The sequence below is a fragment of the Schistocerca cancellata genome, chromosome 10, assembly GCF_023864275.1.
Source record: "Schistocerca cancellata isolate TAMUIC-IGC-003103 chromosome 10, iqSchCanc2.1, whole genome shotgun sequence".
In the NCBI taxonomy this organism is placed as follows: Eukaryota; Metazoa; Arthropoda; class Insecta; order Orthoptera; family Acrididae; genus Schistocerca; species Schistocerca cancellata.
In genome coordinates this window covers 141,863,656-141,887,045 of record NC_064635.1, presented here as the reverse complement: position 1 = coordinate 141,887,045, position 23,390 = coordinate 141,863,656, and the positions used below count along the sequence as shown (strand labels likewise).

At 44.3% G+C, this 23,390-nt stretch overlaps 1 protein-coding gene across 2 annotated transcripts in view; it reads right to left on the bottom strand.

Moving 5' to 3' along the window:
- Positions 1-23,390, bottom strand: part of LOC126106604 (cytochrome P450 4c21-like) — a 130,042-nt gene that overhangs the window by 32,375 nt on the left and 74,277 nt on the right. For both annotated transcript variants that reach the window (XM_049912946.1, XM_049912947.1), the window contains exon 5: positions 8,734-8,964. In XM_049912946.1, coding sequence (XP_049768903.1) covers positions 8,734-8,964 — 231 coding nt within the window. The remainder of the gene's footprint in view (positions 1-8,733; positions 8,965-23,390) is intronic.

Here is a 23,390-nt window from a genome sequence, read left to right as displayed (position 1 = left end):
ATTGGCACACAATGCCCTCAATGTCAATTTTGAAGGAGACATACTTCATCATAATATGCACCCAAAGTACCTTGGCGTCACATTAGATAGGACACTTTCTTTTAAGGATCACTGGCCAAACCCAGAAACATTACTCTCCATAAACTCTGCAGCTCCAGTTGGGGATCGTTAGAAGACAGTCTCCAGGTATCAGCAGTTGGTTTGGTATATCCAACAGCAGAGTACTGTGCACCTGTCTGCCTTAATAGTCCTTAGTAAAAGAGATTGATGTACAACATAATGAGATCATGAGCGTTGTTAGTGGGTCAATAGGATCTACCCCAACATACTGAATACCTATCTTGAGCCACATTCCACCTTCTGATATCAGACAGAAGAATGTGGTGAGGAATGACAGTTGCTCGTGTTGCATTAACATGTCATGAATGTGTGTACATGGGTCATTTAGAAGATTTCCTCACAGCGACGAGTGCTGTTATAAAATACGTAAAAGACCATGATGTCTAACTAATGCTGTTCTTATTTGTGATATTTTGTGCTGGAGAGCTGCGCTTAAATGTTAACATGTAGTTATTTGTAATCTTTATGTATGTATTGCCACATGATAAATAAACAAATAATGGTTGAAAACCAACCCGCTTCTTCAACGTTATTCCAGCAGTGCTGTGTTTGACTCTGCGAGCTATGTGAACAGTTTCAGGGTAATTACTCCAGGCGAGCAGTGAGCAGAGAGGCTTCAGCGTAGATGTAAAAAGCTTTCTGGGCAGCAGCGAGGTGTGATATGTCTGAGGTACCAGCAGCAAGGCTGCCCTTATATAGAGATAGGTGTGAATCAAGAAATGAGAGCCTCCAAATCGCAATTTCTTATGAGTGGGATCGAAGAACTTGAGGTATGGAAACTCGAGATTTCACGATTTGCTCCTTGCACAATCTTAACATCCACAATCCATTCCATATCTAACGATTCATATTTTTGTTACTATTATTGTAATGTAATAGATGAAACAATCACTGACCAGCAGTAAGAGAGAGTAATTATTTGTGAGTAGGTTTGTGTAATCATTGTTAAAAGAGAGAAGCTGTCTGGTAATTAATTTATAGTAAATATACGAGACGACAGGCTGCAAAGAATTATAAAAGAACGCATTTCTATATTTGTCTTAAGCAATGTGACAGTGTTCAGAGTAGGTGCACTCTTTGCATCATCTCCAATCAATGCTACAGCCGAAGACGTGATTACATGGACTGTATATGAGCTAGAAGTTTCACACGGGCATTCTAAGTGAAAATGTACTCCTCAGCCACACTTCACTAATGTTTTGTCCACTCGTGAGTCATGTACAGCTCTGTCCCTTACTCAAAATATATCGTTCGGTCGTAGGTCTGTCCACTGATAACACTGACCTTTACTGCAGCGAGGGTCACAATGATTTTAACAGTCTGTTGACGTACTGGCAATGCGTATTTTTGAAGGATGCCATAATACTTGTCATCGCTTGCCACTGTGAAATGTGTACCAAGGCTTATTACAAGCCACATGAAAATATTTCCACACAACCGAAACAGGATATAAGGCACTCTCATGCACCTCAGACTGACACCAACCTTTGTGTCAGGCTGTCTGGGGGCTCTGTCCTCGAATGCTACCCAATAAGAGGCCATAAAAGGCATTATGTCCCTGTATGGGCATGCTCTGGAAAAACGAATTTCACATGATCGTCAATGCACCCAGTCTTGCATGAGTTTATACCACATTCTGCGATATTACGTTTTCCATATACTTCGTTAGTATGCCTTCCGATGATTGTCTCACAATGAACTAAGGTCATATCTGAAATCTTTTAGATAGCAAAAGGCCAATTAGCTATAAATATTACACATTTAATCAAGGAGAGACACGTAGTCAGCATTTCAGTTGGAGGTGTCCACATGTATGGACTATATGGGTGTCGAGAATCTTCCAGAACTTTCTGAGTAGTTATGATTCTGGTCTAAAGAATTGTTAAGATGCAGTAAATCAACGAAGACACCCCTCAGGCAAGTGGATGGACTCATGCTTTTGACTTGGATGGGAGTTGAATAAAATATAGTGCAGTAGAAAATTCAACATAACAGGGAACTGTGACATTTTAGAAATGTGTTAGAGGTATTTAAAACTGTGTCAGATGCGAAAGTAAGGAACGACGAAAGAAGCTGCAGGTTATGCCTCAGTGTAACGTTGACAGGGTGACGAAATTGGTGGTGAAGGTATCAGCAACAGGTGCCGGCAGACACTGCAGAGGTCTTCCAGGCGGCTGAGCCTATCATACTTCAGGTATTTAAGTGTGCACACTCTCTAATAGCCAAAGTTCAAAGGACAAACTGTTCCTACCATTCACATTTACTTCACAGGTTTAGTTTAAGTTCTATTCTGAAACGACGAGTAATGTGATTAGGAATAGAGCTTGGTCCCACCTGAACAATTAAGTATGTCGATGTTATGTGCAGGATGTGTGTCGTTAACTTCCTCACTATGATTTTATTGCTGATGACGAACTTATCATGGCAGAGAGCGCCGTGTGTGGTTAGTATTACCCTCATGCCGTCAAACTGTTCAGTGAACCATTTTCTGGGACACTCAGAAAATGGCACAGAAAATATCTCTTAAAGAGTGTTATTAGTGTGAGTAAGTTTAGGCTCTTGCTTTATATCAAGATAAAATTTCCATAAGCTCCAAATCTAAACCTAGAACGGTTAGGGAAGGCATGTTCTGATTGTGTGGTTTTCCATGTTGGTTCTTTTCGATATGGTATCGTAATACCATTTTTCAAGAAAAATTTGTCAGTGAATACCCAGAGTAAATTGTTTTATTACATATTTGATTTTGTTCTCGTCAGTGGCTTAACAGTTTGTGTCACAGATTTAAATTCTCTGCATCATTTTGATGTAATGAAAATGCCAGAAGAGAAAGCCAGCAGTCTGGATGTTGCAAGGAATTGATCAATAGCTCATTTTTGTTATGTTTTGTACTTGACGATGCACACAAACAACTGGAGCACTCAATATGTACAAATACTCGAAGTACAAAGCGCACTAAGATAGCCAGATTACATGATACAGACTTTTTTCGTTTTATAGTAATTATATTGTTCTAAATTGTAGAAGGATAGTTAAAATTAATAAATGTTATTTCTACTATTGTTATTTCTATAATTTAGCGTGGCTAATCATTTCAAAACATTTGTAAAGTAGATTATGTCCTATGTCTGACTTTCTATGACTCTAAAAAGCCGATAGGCAAACAACACCTCAGTTTACTGTAAAGTTAGTGTCTTTGTTCTTTATTACCAAAAATGTTTTGGTGTGCGTTAATAATTCGAGTCTGATCTGTGCTGTTGTAAACTGATTGCTGGAATTTGTTGTAGAGTCTGTTCTGATATGTCAGAAGTGATGTGGTTGAAGTTGTTGCATATTCCTAAACACTTTTAATGTGAATATTTTGTACTAAAAATAATTTAAATAATATGAATATATCAACAGAAGCATACTAAGAGAATCGGAAATAGTCGAACCTTGTTCATACTTCATGGACGCAAAGTACTCATACAATGAGCCATATTTCTCAGTGAGACACATTTTCAGTGAGGAGTCACAAGAAACAGATAAGAAAAATATAATATATCATAACACTATCTACGTTCTCAGTGATTTATTAGCTGCACTTTAGTAAGGTTTCAATAGCTAAAAAAGTGAATTTCATTAGATATGCTTGAAATTCGAACAATTTAAATGGTTTTTCGTAGTAATAGAGGAGAGGGTCATCACAGAGTGTTCCTGTAACAGGGTAAGCAGGTAAATCTACAAGAAGACTACCATCTACATTAAAATTGAGTTGAAGCGCTGCCTGCATGAGCTGGTTCTTCAGCCTAACCTCAAGTACCAACAGGACAGAATGCGAAAAACAGGAAGTGTTCAGTATTCATTACCACGACTAATCTTCTGGCCAAAACTGAAGGTTTTGACCCATCTCACAGAGAGTATACCATGTTAATGCCAACAATTCAGAACTAGTATGCTAACAATACAACTATTAACTACGTTGTAGTTGTGGAAAAGATTTTCCATTTAGCAATATCTTCTTTCTTAAACATGCATCTTTGGTTTGAGAACTTTTGTGAATGAGCGAGGTGGCGCAGTGGTTAGACACTGGTCTCGCATTCGGGAGGACGACGGTTCAATCCCGCGTCCGGCCATCCTGATTTAGGTTTTCCGTGATTTCCCTAAATCACTCCAGGCAAATGCCAGGATGGTTCCTCTGAAAGGGCACGGCCGACTTCCTTCCCCATCCTTCCCTAATCCGATGAGACCGATGACCACGCTGTCTGGTCTCCTTCCCCAAACCAACCAACCAACCAACCAACTTTTGTGATTATGTATTTTGGATATGCATGAAGACTGCATGTTTACTGATTGCTTTTTTTCTATTTTCGTAATTACATTTTGTTGAAGAAACAGCTAGTTGTTTAGTTGCTCATACATATTTAGATCATTTAAAAGTTGTATCAAATACGTCTTGCTGGCTGAGATAGGAAACCACTTTTTGAAAAATTATCTCTTTCATGAAAACAGTATCATTGTCTTATGTAGGCCTGGATGAAGTATTGCTAATGCATTAGTTTGGATTTTAATTTGCGCATTCTACATGATAAACATTTGTTCATATGCAACTAAATGACACTGAAACAAATGATAGCTGTGTGAAATCATAGATATCGTATTAACGTGCATAAACTGGGCAAATGTCAAGCACTGGAAGGACGTGAACTTTTGTGAGCTATGCTTCGTAATATTTTCAGTAATGTAGAAGAACTGACAACCAACAAGTACTAGAGGGTACTCTTTTTCTGTACCTTCCAGTAAATAAACATTTTATAATCAGTAACAAGTTACAGATAATTTAATGTGTACTAAGGTAAACACCTATGTTCACAAAAGAAAGAGTCTTTCTGCCTTTATGTTGGTTGTTCTTATCCTAAGTGTTTCATTAATAAGGTCTTTGTTGCTAGATCAAAGTGAAAATGTCTCATGGTGCAGGAAAGGTGTTGGTGAAAGCATGAAGATGGTTTCCTATATAGACTGTAACAAATTACAATTTATTAATTGAATGTATGAGTAAAATAATTGTGAGCAACATAAAAAGAAATGTTTTTTACTTTAAAAACAAACTATCATACATTGTCAAATGGTTCAAATGGCTCTGAGCACTATGGGACTTAACATCTGAGGTCATCAGCCCCCTAGAACTTAGAACTACTTAAACCTAACTAACCTAAGGACATCACACACATCCATGCCCGAGGCAGGATTCGAACCTGCGACCGTAGCGGTCACGTGGTTCCAAACTGAAGCGCTTAGAACCGCACGACCACATTGGCCGGCTCATACATTGTCAAGCAGAGAAATTTTCAACCTGCCCATTTAGTTTGAAAGAGCATATTTTTTGTATATGAAAAATGGAGAAGAATGGCAAGATGAAGGGCTATCAGGGAGAAGAGTAGGGATGAAAAGAAGGATGCAGCAAATGATTAGAACAACAAACAGAAAAGGGCTAGGAGAGGGGAATGAAAGATAAGACGAAAAACCAGGAGAAGTGTAAAGATACAGGGAGAGGGAATGTGGATGATGACATCAAGGTATAAATGTTATAGAATAAGAACAGCAGGACAAGATGAAGAAAAGAGACAAAAAATAAGTGGGAGAAGAAAGTATAATAAAATGGGTAACAGACAGTAGAGAAATATAACTATGGGAATGAAGGGAAAGAGGCGTATGAAAAAAGTGAGAAAGGGAAGAAACAGAGAATAAGAGGAAAGAGACTGTGGGTAAAGGACGAAAATGAAGCAAAAAAGGATGAGAAAAAACTCGAGGAAGGCAGTATTGTTTGAAAGCTGACTGAAAGAAAATACAGAAAGAGAGATAAATAAAGATGGTACTCAACCAAAGATTAAAAAGAATGGGAAGAAGAAACAAAGGAGCAAATGAGGGACACAGGATGGAAAAAGAAGTGAAAGAAGGAGAAGGATCAATATGAGGAAGAAGCTGAGGGGATTAAGGTAGAGGTGGGTGGACAAGGTGGAGGAAAATTTGGATGAAATGTCTGAGGAAATATGAGCAGAAGTAGGAGCTGAAGAACTGGCATGAGACAATGAAAGATGAAGAGAAAGAGGAGGAGTTGGAGGAAGTGGTGGAGAGAAAAGGAAGAAGAACAGGAAATATGAGTTGGATAACGTGATGGAAGAGAAAGAGTAATGTGGATGAGGGAAAGGGAATGAAAAAGGAGTAGGATCTCAGATGTGGGGAAAGTACACTAGACTCTCGCTAATCCGATCCTCAGTAATCCAGCCTCTCTGTAGTCTGGCACACATCCCAAAACACGTGCACAATGAATTATCGTGCGCAACAATACTTAAACAATGCTTTATATACTGTATTTGAAATTGTAGCTTTCTTTACAGCTCGGAATCATGTCTTCTAAAATGAAACAAGTTACGCTAGACCTCAAGCAGAAACTCGTGATTTTAGATAAGTTAAAGCGAGGTTCTTCGCAGAAAGGGATTGCTGCTGAGTTCAGTGTTGGACGAGCAACTATTTTTGACATCAAAAAGAAAGAAGATGTTATTCGACAGTACTTATCAATGGATAGTGAGTTGGAAAAACGGATGGTAATGCGAAAGAGTGAGAATGAAGATGTGGACGTAGCTGTTTATAGATGGTTCATACAACAACGTTGTAAAGGAATTCCAGTCAGTCGCCGGATTATAAAGTAAAAAGCAGCTGCATTTAACAAATAACTTGGAGGTAGTAACTTGTTTGCAGCGGGTGAAGGTTGGCTATGAAAATGGAAAAAAACGACATGGCATTCGGCAGCTGGCAGTCATCAGGGAAAGTCGCTCGGCTAACGTTAAGGTTGCTGTTGAGTTTGTAAGCAATATACGGAAGATAACAGAGGAAGCAGATTTAGCTGCTGATGCCTTGTATCACGCTGATGAAACAGGACTCCTTTACAAGATGCTTCCTTCAAAAACATAGCTGCCAAGAACGAGAAGGAAGCTCGTGGTTACAAGCAACAGAAACAGCAAGCAACATTAATGGCTTGTAATGCAAATGGAAGTCATAAACTACCGCTTATGGTGACTAGAAAATCCCAGTATTCACGTTGTTTTCAACACACTTACATAAATACTCTACCAGTGACGTACTGCGCTCAGAAAAAAGCGTGGATGGACAGACAAATATTCTCTCGGTGGTCCCATGAAACATTTGTCAGAAAAGAGCTAAAGAAGAAAAACTTCCACTGATAGTTACCCTTAAAACCGACAACGCTCCCAGTCATCCTTCAGATGTTTCTCTAAAGTCCGATGGTACACATGTACAAGAACTCTTTCTCCCAATCACTGTGACAGCACTAATTCGGCCCATGGACCAGGGAATTTTGGAATCAATTAAACGTCATTATCGACATTCACTTCTCGTCTCCTTGCTGAATGAAAGTGGAAACGACTCTATAGAGACTACGCAGAAGTCGTGGAAGGCAATTAACACACGTGATGTTGTTTTCCAACCAGCTGAAGCATGGGATAAGGTGGAGAGCGCTACCGTAATGAAGATCTGGAGAAAATTGTGCCCATCAATTGATGAGGAGTTGGATCCAGTAGTGAGTGACAGCGATGAGCCAGTCAGTTCGGAATTATTAATTACTTTGTACACTGACATATTCCACGACATTCCAGGAGGAGACAAAATTCATGCTGAAAATGTTACTAAGTGACTGAACGAGGAAAATTGTGATACAAACCAAACTTTAACAGATGAAGAAATAATCAAAAGCGTGCAAGAAAGTAATGATGAAAGTGATGAAAAAGAGAGCACAGCAGGAGAGCGCATGAAGATTTCTCACAGCGCTGATGCTGAAGCTGCCGAGGTCTTCCTGGAGTACATTATGAAACAACCAGATACATGCAATACCGATGTAATGTTTGTAAAGCGGTTGCGTGATAAAACATGATACCGTCGCGTATCGTCATTGCGACAGTTAAAAATTAGGGACATGTTTCATAGTGAGTGATACGACTGTATAATTATGTACAGTGTACACTCAAGGACTAAGTATTCTTTCAAAATTAATGTATTTTTGGATTTAATAAAGTATATCCTCTATGTTTTAAAACTGTATCCTTCGGTTTAATAAAATACAGTCACTATATCGTCTATGTTTTCAAAAAAATAAAAAACAAAATAAATGAACAAAATAAATTTCAGACACTCAATAATACGGCACTTCCGCTAATCCGGCACCCATATGTGCCAGGAATGGCCGGATTAGCGAGAGTCTAGTGTAATGGGGAATAAAGTAGTGGATGATGACCAGGAGGAAGAAGAATTGGATGAAGTGGTGGAGCAAGAATGAAAGCAAAGTAGAAATGATGCAGTGATGAGTGTAACGTGAGAGAGGAAGAAGAGAAGTGCAAATGAGGAGAAGGAGGTGGAAGTATAGAAGGAGAAACTGAAGAAACAGAAGGAAAGAAGTGGGAAAAATAGGGAGAAAGAAGAAAAAAAAAGAGGAATGGCGATGAAGAGGCGGAGGAAACTACAGACATGGGTGAAGTAGAAAGGGGCAATGTAGTATAGAATTAGCTGGAAGAGGAAAACAATCAGAATCTGGAGGACAGATCTCTGCCTCAGGCTGTAACTCACTTCGCCCTGAACCTCGTCGAGTGGTATCGCAGTCTGCCCGCCTGGCTTGATCAGAGCTTCCAGCAGGCGCTGCCGTGTCTTGGTAGGTCCGTCCTCTGTGGCTGCCGACCTGATGGCGATGCACTTCAGCGCCCGGTTGTGCAGCATTTTCGCGGACCTGAGCAGACCACGTCCTTTGGAGGTCAGCTGCAGTAGGAACTTGCTCTGCATCCATGGCCGGAATATCATCTTCTGCAAAAACAATGTGGCTCTCGTCAATGCTGGTCTCCATATGCGGGGGACCGGTGCCACGTGGGGGGGGGGGGGGGAGGGCGTGAGGGGGGTGGGTGGACAGTAGGCCATCAAACACTGGTCTCTGTTAATCAAAGCAATTCGCACAAATTACAGGTACTGGTGAAACTGCTTATGTAACACCAAGTATATAAGAGTGAAAATTTAATTCATAGTAAAAATTGAAAAATTGATTTAACTTATAAACTACTACATATCTGTTCCTGGCTGCTCCTATCGGTTAGTGGTGGTCGCTATTGCGAGCGCCAATGTCAGTAATCCAGCTTCCGGGAAACAGATAGTTTTCTCCAGCCTGGAGATGACGGATCAGCCTTTCCTTTATCTAGCTAACAGTGACTTCACTGGCCCACTCCTCCTGTTTGCAGAGGCGAATGATTCCCGAAGGAACGCCAATTTTTTCCAGCACGCTTTTGGAAAAGAAACTTCTCAGAGGACTGACAGAAACAAGCACCTTTCGGTAAGTACTATAAGCATTACCAGGACATAGCTGAACGCAGTGCCTTACTGATGAGGCAAAACTCTTATGAGCACCTGCTTAGTACCTTGTTTATCCCTCTTTGAAAATAAAAACATTTCTGATTCTGTGTATCATGGATACGACAGTTAGTTGACAGGTTTGTAGAAGTATCTGACATTAGATTTCTACGCATAAGTCATAGACTTCTCGTAAAAACCGAGCCGCTGATATGGATACGCCGTAATTGCACATGATAGTAATCAAGGTGAGTTCAATAGGATTTACATCAGGTGAATTTCGTCGCCGAGACATCAATGTGGGTTCACTGTAATGGTCCTCAAACCACTGTAGCAGGATTCTAGTTCGAGACACGGACAATTATACTGCTGTAAGATGACATCGCCTTCGTCGAAGACATCAAATATGAAGGAATGCAGGTAGTTTGCAGCTGTCAGTGTGTCTTCCATTACTATCACAAGTCAAATTCAAGAACAAAAGAATATCTCCCATAGCATAATACTGCTCCCACTATCCTGCGTAAGCGGCGCGCTGCATGTTTCGAGCCGCCGCTCCCTTCGATGACGGCTTTTTTGGAGATGACCCTCAAACCTAGTGTAGAAAGAATGTGATTCACCCAGAGAGCCGACACGTGTCCATTGATCGACGGTCGAAGTCTGATGGTCCCCAGCTCACTGCAATCATAGTTGACGATGTCATTTGGTCAACACGTGAACCCGTAGGTGTGGTCTGCTGCGGAGCTCCTCGTTCAACAATGTATGATAAGCGGTGTGCTTCGAAACACTTGTGCGTGCACCAGTTTTGTTCTCTTTCGGCAGACGTTCTACAGTTCACCATCTATCCTATATTATGTAGTAGAAAACTCTCCGAACCCCACGTTCTTTGAAGAGTCGCGTAGGTCCAACCATTTAGCGTCCAGTGGTAGTTTCACTGTCCTACGTCTTTCCATAGATCCTCACGGTTGTAGCACGTGAACATTCGACCAACTTCGCCGTTTTTGAGGTACTAGTTCACAGGATTTGCGTAATACTAATCTGCCGTTTATCATTTCGCGTATATCAATGGTTTTCCCGATTTGCAGCCCATATCTTCGCTAGCGTGATCCCCTGTCGGTGTGTGCTCCACTTCCGTACTTCTGTTAGCGCATCACGCCACTAGGTGGCACCGAATGTTGCGGTGGGAAGTGGTCAGATTGTTTTGGCTTATCAGTGTATATTCTGCTGTGGAAAGTGATTAATACAAAGGTCGGCATATTAAAATACACTCCTGGAAATGGAAAAAAGAACACATTGACACCGGTGTGTCAGACCCACCATACTTGCTCCGGACACTGCGAGAGGGCTGTACAAGCAATGATCACACGCACGGCACAGCGGACACACCAGGAACCGCGGTGTTGGCCGTCGAATGGCGCTAGCTGCGCAGCATTTGTGCACCGCCGCCGTCAGTGTCAGCCAGTTTGCCGTGGCATACGGAGCTCCATCGCAGTCTTTAACACTGGTAGCATGCCGCGACAGCGTGGACGTGAACCGTATGTGCAGTTGACGGACTTTGAGCGAGGGCGTATAGTGGGCATGCGGGAGGCCGGGTGGACGTACCGCCGAATTGCTCAACACGTGGGGCGTGAGGTCTCCACAGTACATCGATGTTGTCGCCAGTGGTCGGCGGAAGGTGCACGTGCCCGTCGACCTGGGACCGGACCGCAGCGACGCACGGATGCACGCCAAGACCGTAGGATCCTACGCAGTGCCGTAGGGGACCGCACCGCCACTTCCCAGCAAATTAGGGACACTGTTGCTCCTGGGGTATCGGCGAGGACCATTCGCAACCGTCTCCATGAAGCTGGGCTACGGTCCCGCACACCGTTAGGCCGTCTTCCGCTCACGCCCCAACATCGTGCAGCCCGCCTCCAGTGGTGTCGCGACAGGCGTGAATGGAGGGACGAATGGAGACGTGTCGTCTTCAGCGATGAGAGTCGCTTCTGCCTTGGTGCCAATGATGGTCGTATGCGTGTTTGGCGCCGTGCAGGTGAGCGCCACAATCAGGACTGCATACGACCGAGGCACACAGGGCCAACACCCGGCATCATGGTGTGGGGAGCGATCTCCTACACTGGCCGTACACCACTGGTGATCGTCGAGGGGACACTGAATAGTGCACGGTACATCCAAACCGTCATCGAACCCATCGTTCTACCATTCCTAGACCGGCAAGGGAACTTGCTGTTACAACTGGACAATGCACGTCCGCATGTATCCCGTGCCACCCAACGTGCTCTAGAAGGTGTAAGTCAACTACCCTGGCCAGCAAGATCTCCGGATCTGTCCCCCATTGAGCATGTTTGGGACTGGATGAAGCGTCGTCTCACGCGGTCTGCACGTCCAGCACGAACGCTGGTCCAACTGAGGCGCCAGGTGGAATTGGCATGGCAAGCCGTTCCACAGGACTACATCCAGCATCTCTACGATCGTCTCCATGGGAGAATAGCAGCCTACATTGCTGCGAAAGGTGGGTATACACTGTACTAGTGCCGACATTGTGCATGCTCTGTTGCCTGTGTCTATGTGCCTGTGTTTCTGTCAGTGTGATCATGTGATGTATCTGACCCCAGGTATGTGTCAATAAAGTTTCCCCTTCCTGGGACAATGAATTCACGGTGTTCTTATTTCAATTTCCAGGAGTGTAATTTCGTGCAGCAATGTTACTTGCTGACAAAGTACGACTGTCTGCTTGAAGCTCTTGCAAAGCTAGCTCGAAAGTCGTAGGCCCTATGAGGCAGAGCTGTGGTTAAAAATTGCAGGGTGTATGAAGACGGGAGTGAGCGGTTATCATCAGTGTAGTGGTTTTCCGCTTTTTGTAAGAAACAGAGCGAGGTAATAAGTTAGCATTTGATAGATAGAGCTTTCATATTGGAACGTGTAGAAAACAGCAAGGCAGACTTGGTGAGGTCTTTAGAAGACAGTAAATTCAGTTTGCTCCAGTGGAAACTTGTAGCGTTTTAGAGTGTGCAGTTCTCTCTTATAACCATAGATTGTCATTCTAAGGACAATGACTGAAAAAAATCCCACCAGCAGAAAAATAGTTAATGTACAATTATTAAATTTTGGGAATACGTCAGTCCAGGAAACGTATTTAAGTAATTAACACTGCAAAAGACTTGGCGATACAGTTTACGAAAACGTCTGCAAGGCATCATGCACGTCTACTCAAGCCGCACTTTTCCAGGCACATATTAGCAAGTAGGTGGTGCTGCACACCGATATCGATGTTGACCTTGAACCGGTGGGCCGACATGGTTCAAATGCAAATCATTTGTGCAGAATATTTTAATACACATGTCCTGTGAATATTAAAGTCGTCGCTCAAGTCTTTCGTTCTCTGTTCTTTATGAACATAAGTGTAGTTTATTTGGAGAAAAATAGTATGCTCATCTGCTCAGATCAACAAAACATAATTAACACTCAAAATGACTGATCGGCTGAAGGCCTTTGTTTGTCAACTCGAACTTCGTCGAGTTTTCCACAAATTAATATTTACAATCCAGAATGAGATTTTCCCTCTGCAGCGGAGTGTGCGCTGATATGAAACTTCCTGGCAGATTAAAACTGTGTGCCGGACCGAGTCTCGAACTCGCGACCTTTGCTTTTCGCAGGCAAGTGCTCTACCAACTGAGCTATCCAAGCACGACCCACGCCCCCTCCTCACAGCTTTACTTCTGCTAGTACCTCGTCTCCTACCTTCCAAACTTTACAGAAGCTCCTTTCTTTCAGGAGTACTAGTTCTGCTAGGTTCGCAGTTCTGTAAGGTCTGGAACGTAGGAAAAGAGGTACTGGCAGAAGGAAAGCTGTGAGGACGGGGCGTGAGTCGTGATTCGGTAGCCCAGTTGGTAGAGCACTTGCCCGCGAAAGGCAAAGGTCCCGAGTTCCAGTCTCGGTCCGGCACACAGTTTTAATCTGCCAGGAAGTTTAATATTTACAATGTTGTTCTACTCCATTGGACACTAAGTTCCACAAGAGTTTACTTTGCGGTCCTGCACAGTGATATAGATCACTGGAAAAACAAAATACAGTCAATGATCCACCAAAGTTCGTCAACTAGTTATAGCATGCAAACACAGAGACTGGACCGCCGGCGAAGCTGCAGAGGCCGGGTGGTGTCCGTCGAGGAAGCAGTTGGTGGATGGAGGGCAGCGGCGTCGCAGTGGAGCGGATGACTGTGTGTAGCTCTTGCTCGACGTGAACTGTCCCTGTACAGCTGTGTGCGGGTCTAAATACTGTCTCGCGGCAGCATATTGCAGGCGCTATTTTAGGTCACGTGGGTCGCAGATGCAAAGAGGTTCCCCCTTCTCCAGTTCGCGACTCCTTGTGGCGCTGCTAAGGTCACCCAGTGGAACGGCTGCAAAACTGTTTCCTGGTGCAGAGCGGTTGTGCCAAATGGTCGCCGACTGTCAGTGTCTCCAGTCCCGTAATGCCCTAGGAATTCCTCATAGTCCTTCTCAAACATGCACCTAAGCGCATCAGCTAATTGATAGCCTAAACACTTAATGTGCTCCACAGGGAAACGAAATGCGTCCATCGCAATGTGCCACTGTCCCGATTTTTCTGGGATGTGTCAGGACCGTACTTAGGGCCCGATTGTCGGTCTGAAGAGTAAGTTGGCGGGCTCTAAATAGAATTTAAAATTTTCGAGGGGGAACGTCATCGCCAGGGCATTCCATTCGTCGACTGAGTACGTTAGCTCAGCTGTGGAAAGGGCCCTCGAGGCATACGATACAGCCGACGATTCACAGCTTTCTCTCCCAAAAGGAGATCAGCAACTCCAGAATTCAGTTTGGATCAATAAGGGGCACTCGAAATTTTGAATGGACAAGACTGGTGGACTACTAACGACGTCAGAGGCGAACTGGATCGCCGACTCTCTCCCCACTGGAAAATTTCTCCCTCCTTACGTGATTTGTTCAACGAGCCGATCTATTGGACAAAATTAGCCACGAACTTCCTAAAGAGTTTTGCCATGCTGACGAAATGGGTGACTCCCTTCTTATTCCTTGGAGAGGAAAATTTATGCAAGTTGCGTGTTCTTTGCAGAACGAATACCATAATGTGATGCCACATAAAGGAAATTTGTTTGCCATCAAGACTGATCTCGGTTGGCTTAATAGTCAAACCGGCCTCATGGAGGTGGATCAGGACCTGTTTCAGATGTTGGATTTCTCTTTGAAGATCGAGTTGTTTGCAGCAACATCATCCGAAAAATTGTATGTGATTTTGAACTTTAGATCATACAATACCACATCTGAAACTCACTACAACAAGGCTGCCCCTGCGGATAACTCTATTAAAATCATAGAGATTTTATATGGTGCAAAATGCGGCTACATTATTTGCAATATTTGGTGAGGGGACTTGACAATACACCTGGATTTTATCCAAGACAGTGGACCAGCGTTTCCCCCACAAACCAAGCAATACAGTTGTGTCAGTCTGGTAGCGGCACTGACTCTCAAATAACCTTATCATTATGTACTGTGTAGTTCAGTACTAGACGATAACTAGCCCACCTGTCTTCTGAGACTAAAACATCGTCGAGGCGTATGGGGAGGTAGATGATGTTGCAGTGGCACTACAGAGCTTGTTATCCATGACTTACCACAAGGCTTTCGTCGTGGTGGCTGAAAGCCTGTACTGGCGTTTTCAGACAGCAATATCGCCAGTCAACCATATTTTATATTTATCCTTATTCGTGACCCCCAATTTGCCGAGTGGGACATCAAGAAATCGGTCGAGCACCTGTAACTGTTAACTAGCTTAAGTATGCCCCAAGTGACTTACCTCATACACCATTAATTGAGCCACAGCACAGTTGATCCCCTGAACCGACTGACAAGAACACAAGAGAAATTTCCATTATATTTCGGGCATGTACTTCCAGCCAAATACTTCTTATTCAACTGGTATTTCGGCCGCGTATCGTCCGGCCATCCTCAGAGTCGCAAGACTGACGGCAATGTGCCAAACGCGGGTTGTATCCACCACTGTGGCGGTAGTGCTCATGCGTGTCAAAGAGGTTGATCGGTGGGAGAAACGTCAACTTACGCAGACGCCACCCGTTGTTCAGACATTCGATTCGCTTGTCGATGTACATTCGGCGGTAGGACCACCTTGAAGACTCCTCTGCAATTTAATTACTCTAAGAACCGGATCCCTTGCCCATGCAAATTAAAACCATTAGCTCAGTTCCCAAGAACCCTTCCTACAAACCGAAGTCTAGCGTTCACCTTACCTACATACGACCTTACGAGACTGTTGCACATCATATCGCTTTCGAAAGGCATGTCTAGATATTTAGTTGCGTGACCATGTCAAGCAGGGCACATTATTCGAACATTACTGAATTTCTTTCCCTACTCGTCTGCATTAACTAAGACTTACCCACAGGAAGTCCTGCTGTATCCTCCTACAGTCACATAAAAGACGACGTTTGCTCACACAGGCACATAAAGACGAGTACAGCAAAGTCCACTGGGCTGCGAGAATATGCGGCTGGTTTCCTGGTCACTCCCCCAACGCTACTACATCCCGAGTAGTCCACAAAATCACCAAAAATGAAACCCATAGAAAATCTGTGGCAAAGGCTGGAGTAGCAGGTGAAATGCTGACTTCAGCATCAACGCAATTTCGAACTACCAGATGGAGTCCTCATTGGGTGGCTTAACCTGGAGGTGACATGCCTGCCCGAACTTGTGGAGTGACCGAATCCAGGCGCTCATCAAGTTCATAAGCGGAATTACATGCAATTAAATGACGGTTGTATTGATATCTCTAGCAGTAACTAATATTTTGTCCGATGAGATTACACACTGAGGTGGCAAAAGTCTAGTATTATATTTGGCCTCCCTTCAATCGCCGTGGCGCAGCAGCTCGACGTGGCTGGTACTCAACGAAATATTGAGCCATTCTGCCGCTTTAGCTGTCCATAACTGCGCAAGAGTTGCCAGGGCAGAATTCCATGAACGAACTGGCCTCTCGATGATGTCCCGTAAATGATCGATGGGATTCATGCTTGGTGATGAGGGTTGCCGGACGTATCATTTCAACTGACCAGAATGTTCTTCAGGCCAGTCTCGAACTACTGTGGCTCAGTGCTATGGCACATTGTCATCCATAAAAATTCCATTGCTGTTTTCGAACGTGAAGTCTACAAACGGCTGAAAATGGACTCCAAGTAGCAGAAGATTAACATTTCGAGTCGATAATCGCTTCAGTTGGACAAGAGGACCCATTCTATTCCATGTAAGCACAGCCCATACCATTATGGAGCGACCACCAGTCGCCTTGTCGACAAATTGCGTCAATGGCTTTATGGGGTCTGCGCCACACTCGAGCCCTGCTATCAGCTCTACCCAACTCAGATCGGTACTAATCTGACCAGGCCACGATTTTTCAGTCATCTACAATCCATCCGCAAAGGTCATGAAGCCAGAAGAGGCACTGCAGGCGATGTTGTGCCATTAGCAATGGCGCTCGTGTCGATTATCTGCTGCCGTACCACTTAACACAAAAGTTCGCCGCAGTGTCCTAAAGCATACCTTCGCCGTACGTCCCACGTCGTAGATTAATGCGGTTATTTCATGCGATCTTGCTTGTCTGCTAACACTGGCAACTCTACGCAAACGCCGCTGCTCTCGGCCGTCTGACACTGTGTTGCCTACAGTGAGAGGTGATGCCCAAAATCTGGCATTCTCGGCACACTCTTGACACTGCTGATCTCGGAATATTGAATTCCCTAACGATTTCCGAAGTGGAATGTCCCATACGTGTAGCTCCAACTACCACTCAACATTCAGAGTATGGTAATTCCCATCGTGCGGCCATAATCACATGACTCACCAAAGTGCAAATGACAGCCCTACCAACATACTTTGAGAAGACAGTTACTCAGTTGTCATATAGATGTGGCAGCCCATGCAGTAGGTCGTGAGTGGACGATGGTATTTACTAATGCAGAAAAACCGACATGTTCATCATCTATGAATAGTGTAGGAAGAATGCAGTTCGTTCTTGTATGGTGTATGCAGCAAGATATCCCAATAGACGTAAATCATCTCGGTAGTTATTTATCAACCTCTTCAACCAGTTACATGAAGGAGGTAGACAACGTAACTGGAGGAAACAAGAGATGGAAGAAGAGGGGGAAATTAATGTTCTTGCTGCTGTTGCAGTTAAACTGCACATAAGTGTCAGTAACGTGTCCTAAGTAACATACCTACCACATCAGTTTCCATCAGGAGCTACACGGAGACGATTATGATGTGGTGTCACCGCCAGACACCACACTTGCTAGGTGGTAGCCTTTAAATCGGCCGCGGTCCGTTAGTATCCGTCGGACCCGCGTGTCGCCACTATCAGTGATTGCAGACCGAGCGCCGCCACACGGCAGGTCTAGTCTAGAGAGACTCACTAGCACTCGCCCCAGTTGTACAGCCGACTTTGCTAGCGATGGTTCACTGTCTACATACGCTCTCATTTGCAGAGACGACAGTTTAGCATAGCCTTCAGCTACGTCATTTGCTACGACCTAGCTTTTGTGGCGGCGTTCGTAGCGACAAACAAGTCGCTGTAGAAACGGCTTACGAAGTCACCGCCACACTTTTAATAGCGGGCCGACCGGTCCGCTGGAACAGTGAACAGAAAGATGAAAACCCAAACACTCTGATTAAATAAAAGTCGGTACTTATCTTTATTAATGAAGATACAGAAACACAGTAGTGAACTCCGTGTCTACAGAAATCTGTCTAGTTCGAGTCGGAGCGGCTAGGTCAGCGTCGGCTGACGACAAACAACAACTCTGCTGCGATGAACACACAACTGACTAGCAAGTACACAAATCGGTGGCGAGTATACAACTGAGCGGTGAATACAGAACTGTCCTAGCGCTCGCGACTCCAGCGCTTAAGAAGCCAGAAGCCAGCGGTGGCGCGCGCAGACTTGCGGCGATTTCCTGTATCGCTGGCGCTGCTTATGCGGACGGCGTCCGGACTTTGATGCTGCCAACCTTTTGGCAGCGGGCTCGGTTGGCATGACTGGCTAGGATATAACACTAGCAAGGTGTCATAATCAGTTATTATAATCTGAACAGATAATATTGTGAGTCATGTACCGTCAAGAGCGACGTTCATCATTAATGGATTAAAGTTAAATATCAAACTAATTATGTCCGCTTTCTGAATTCTCATTCCTTGCCATGTTCCAGACCTGACGTCAGTATAGTTCTTCCCTCTTCGCGCCAGCCTGCGTGAGCTAAAACGCGTGTATTTCGGCCTCCACCAGTAACACAGTGTTGGCTCTTCTGCCAACACAACATATGGGAATCGTGTTTAGCTTCTGTACATGGGAATTAAGACAGGGCACTCCTAATTACGTTGAAGCCACATTTACCAATCATGACCAGGTAAACCACCGAAGCATTCACTATTGGTCTATTGTTAATACCCATTAGCTTTGTCATGTTTGTTTCCTGTGACGAGCAAAACGTTCTCAAAAGCGGAATTCTACGTGCCCTTCCGATAGAGCGGTCCTAAATTAGTCTAACGCGATATTCGATATGTATTAACATGAACGGTACAACACGAAGAACAAACCCGTATTCCCGCACTGACAACACCATGCTAGCTGCTAACGCCGAACAGCGCTGCTCAGTCGCCACTGGAGTACAAGTTTGTTCTTGTGTTTTACTGTCCCTGTTAATACATATCGATAACACAAACATCACATTAAACCAACTTGGGACCGGTCTGCACAGACTGATTTATTTCATCACATGCAAACTCTTATGTTGCTTGTATACTAAGTGGTCAGTTACAAGTGTTAATCCCAATAGCGCTATAATCACCGCAGAATGGATATGCCTGCTGTTTATACTTAAGCTATAACAGTTTTACAGGGTTGGTGGCATTGTGCTGTTTATTCTAATACAGTTTAATCAATCTAGATGTTGTGTAATGTTGTCTGCAGTACGCTTTGGTGAAAATATTTGCTGTTTGAGCAAATGTGTGTTTCGGTACTGCTGTGTGTGTTGGTGTTCAATTTGAAACTCCTGTCTTATGTGCTCCATGTGTATTGCAGTGTTCTGTCATAGGGCTGTATCTGTCTGTATTCATCATCTAATGCCCTTGAGACATCATCATCGATTATATTTACCATCTCCCACTCGCCTTTACTTCTTTACATTGCAGCCCGAAATCGAATGGTTATGTCTCTAAGGAAGGTTTCAAAAAAATGGCTCTGAGCACTATGGGACTCAACATCTTAGGTCATAAGTCCCCTAGAACTTAGAACTACTTCAACATAACTAACCTAAGGACATCACACACACCCATGCCCGAGGCAGGATTCGAACCTGCGACCGTAGCAGTCCGGCGGTTCCGGACTGCAGCGCCAGAACCGCTAGACCACCGCGGCCGGCAAGGAAGGTTTCAAGCACCACGCACAGTGTTTCCACTGATGTGATGTTGAAAACTCCTCATACAATTACCAAGATACTTCTCTGCCCTCGCCACATGATGTTCCTATTTGTCACCAGATATACTCGGTGGGACCACGCACTGGCTGCAAAACAGACCACAGACTCAAGTATCGCACAATGTTAAGTTCCCCTAAAGTGTATTACATTGAGTTTGGCCAGCTTGTGCATGATTATGGCAGCCCTATCAGTCGTTGTTCTGATTTTTTCGTCAAAGGATAGTCGTTCGTCGAGTTGTACACCAAGATATCGTATTTTTCGTTGTCTGTGCATGCTAATGTCGTGTAGTTTTATGGTCGGATTACTTTGTAGTGTTCCTTTGAGTAGTATATAAACTGTTTTGTGTAAAGCCATTTATAGTTTATTATGTTTGGCACTGGCTGATGCTTGTGCCTAGCTGTGTTGACCAGTGTTTGAGTTGCGCTCTTGAGTCCGCCCTGTTGGCACTGGTCCGCAGCTCGTGGTCGTGCGGTAGCGTCCTCGCTTCCCACGCCCGGGTTCCCGGGTTCGATTCCCGGCGGCGTCAGGGATTTTCTCTGCCTCGTGATGACTGGGTGTTGTGTGCTGTCCTTAGGTTAGTTAGGTTTAAGTAGTTCTAAGTTCTAGGGGACTGATGACCATAGATGTTAAGTCCCATAGTGCTCAGAGCCATTTGAACCATTTTTTTGTTGACACTGCTGTACCCATCCAATTAATGTAGGAGGGGTTAAAGGCGATATCCCAAAAGATGGGGCACAGATTAACCCTTGTGGGCCACCTTTGGTGATTCTTTTAACCACTTCCTGACTTCCCGTGTACCATTCAACCACCCTGTTTCTACAGTACTCCGAGAGGATACGGTAGATGAGGTACCTGCATCTGACTCTCACAAACTATGCAGGCAACCAGTGATTATATAAGGCGCCCGAAATGTCTATAGGAATGGCAGCTGCGTATTTGTTTTCTATGTTATGAACAGCGGTTAGTGCCTTGTTTGGTGCGCCAGATACAGATTTTACCGCCCTGAAAGCGAATTCATGCGGACTAAGGCCAAGCAGATCCTTGTGCTATTGCAAGCAAATTGTTCCTGGTCCTTGGCCAAGGTGTTAATTATGCGTATAGGTTTTTACGTTTTTTGGATCTGAGGCATTCTTGTTCTCTAATTTTTTAATTATTACGACATTTGCTGTTTTCCAGACCGTAGGTACAACCAACCCGTAGCGTTCCGGCAGGTATGGAACAGTCTGTGGGACGACAATTTTCAGTGTCTCTGAGTGGATACCATCTGGCACGGCGGCTTTTCTGTTCTCTGGTTTGGGAATCACAACCGCAGTCTCCTCACATGCAAAGGGAATAATGACGATACCATTCTCATAGCAAGAATTCATTAACGTTCACTGTGCGGTATGACTCTGTTCATCTGACCGTTGCTCGTCATCGGGAAGGAGTTTGTTTAGCAGGAACTGTACGTAGGGGGAAGGCCTCAATCATCTGTCATAGTTTCACCCAGTCAGCCTCATGAAATATCAATCGCTGATGTCTGTCCTGTGTAGATGTGTGTATCTGTATGTCCATGTTCATGATGATAGCGCAGCACTGTGGTCGCTGTGAGTAGCGTTATCCACGACCTCCCTCCCCATTATAAGTGGCAGTACATTGCAATTGTTGTGTCAATCCTGCTGCTGGTTCCCCATGGCGCGATGTAGGTGGTTGGCTAATTCGGACTGTTGACGATGTAGAGGTTGTGTTCATTTAGCACCTCATCGACTTGGTGCCCCTAGTCTTCCGTTGTGTCAGAGCGCTGTATCGTCGACCTAGCATTTATGTCTAAAGCTATTAGCAATTTTCTGTTATTGGTGTATTCGACACCGTCTTTGATGTAACGTAGATACGGTTCAATGTCGTGCGAGTACTACGCGTATAACGACGCAATAATACACTTCTTGACTTCGTGCACTATTTCCACTGTTGCGAGGTGTTGGATACATAAACGAACTATCTGTGTAACTGTAAAGTTTCGATTTGTGACAACGATAGCAACGCATTGGATGTACCTGTTACGAAGGTCTGTTTGTGGTCAAAACCTACTAGTTTGCTATTCTTGGTGGAGGGTTCCTGCAAGCAGACCACGTCCTTGTGCGCTTCATCTACCGGTTTCAATGACTCCATACTAACTAGTATCTGGTTCCAGAATGAGATTTTCATTCTGCAGCGGAGTGAGCGCTGATATGAAACTTCCTGGCAGATTAAAACTGTGTGCTCGACCGAGACTCGAACTCGCGACCTTTGCCTTTCGCGGGCAAGTGCTCTACCAACTGAGCTACCGAAGCACGACTCACGCCCGGCCTCACAGCTTTACTTCTCTCAGTATCTCGTCTCCTACCTTCCAAACTTTACAGAAGCTCTCCTGCGAACCTTGCAGAACTAGCACTCCTGAAAGAAAGGATACTGCGGAGACATGGCTTAGCCACAGCCTGGGGGATGTTTCCAGAATGAGATTTTCACTCTGCAGCGGAGTGTGCGCTGATATGAAACTTCCTGGCAGATTAAAACTGTGTGCCCGACCGAGACTCGAACTCGGGACCTTTGCCTTTCGCGGGCAAGTGCTCTACCATCTGAGCTACCGAAGCACGACTCACGCCCGCTCTCACAGCTTTACTTCTCCCAGTATCTCGTCTCCTACCTTCCAAACTTTACAGAAGCTCTCCTGCGAACCTGGTTGTTTGCATTCAAATGTAAGAGTTTCATCGATGTCGGGTATATCAAGACATTTAGATCTCTCTTCACTGAGACGTGGGACTTAGGGAAGGCAGGAAAGGTGTGGACAGGGCCTAATCAGTCCCCATTCGTTGCACAGAAAACACATACTCTTCATTAAAAAGAAACCTCTCAACAATCATTTTTAAAAGAATTTATTACACTGGCGGCTGAAAGCCCTATTAGAAGATCTGCAAGTTAGTGTGTGTGTTGGGGTTTATGGGCGCTCAACATCGAGGTCATCAGCGCCTGCAAGTTATTGTCGGAATAAGGCCACAAGCAATGTTACACACAATCAACGGCTGGGGCTGATTAAGAAGGATGAAAGTTATTCGTCGTCTGAAGGCCAGAAGCAATTTAAAAAATACACAACTGCTGAAGGAATGAATTACCAATAAGGTGGACAATTACACGTTAAAAATACCCCAAACCCTTTTAAAAAAAATGGTTCAAATGGCTCTGAGCACTATGGGACTTAACTTCTGTGGTCATCAGTCCCCTAGAACTTAGAACTACTTAAACCTAACTAACCTAAGGACATCACACACGTCCATGCCCGAGGCAGGATTCGAACCTGCGACCGTAGCAGTCCCGCGGTTCCGGACTGCGCGCCTAGAACCACTAGACCACCGCG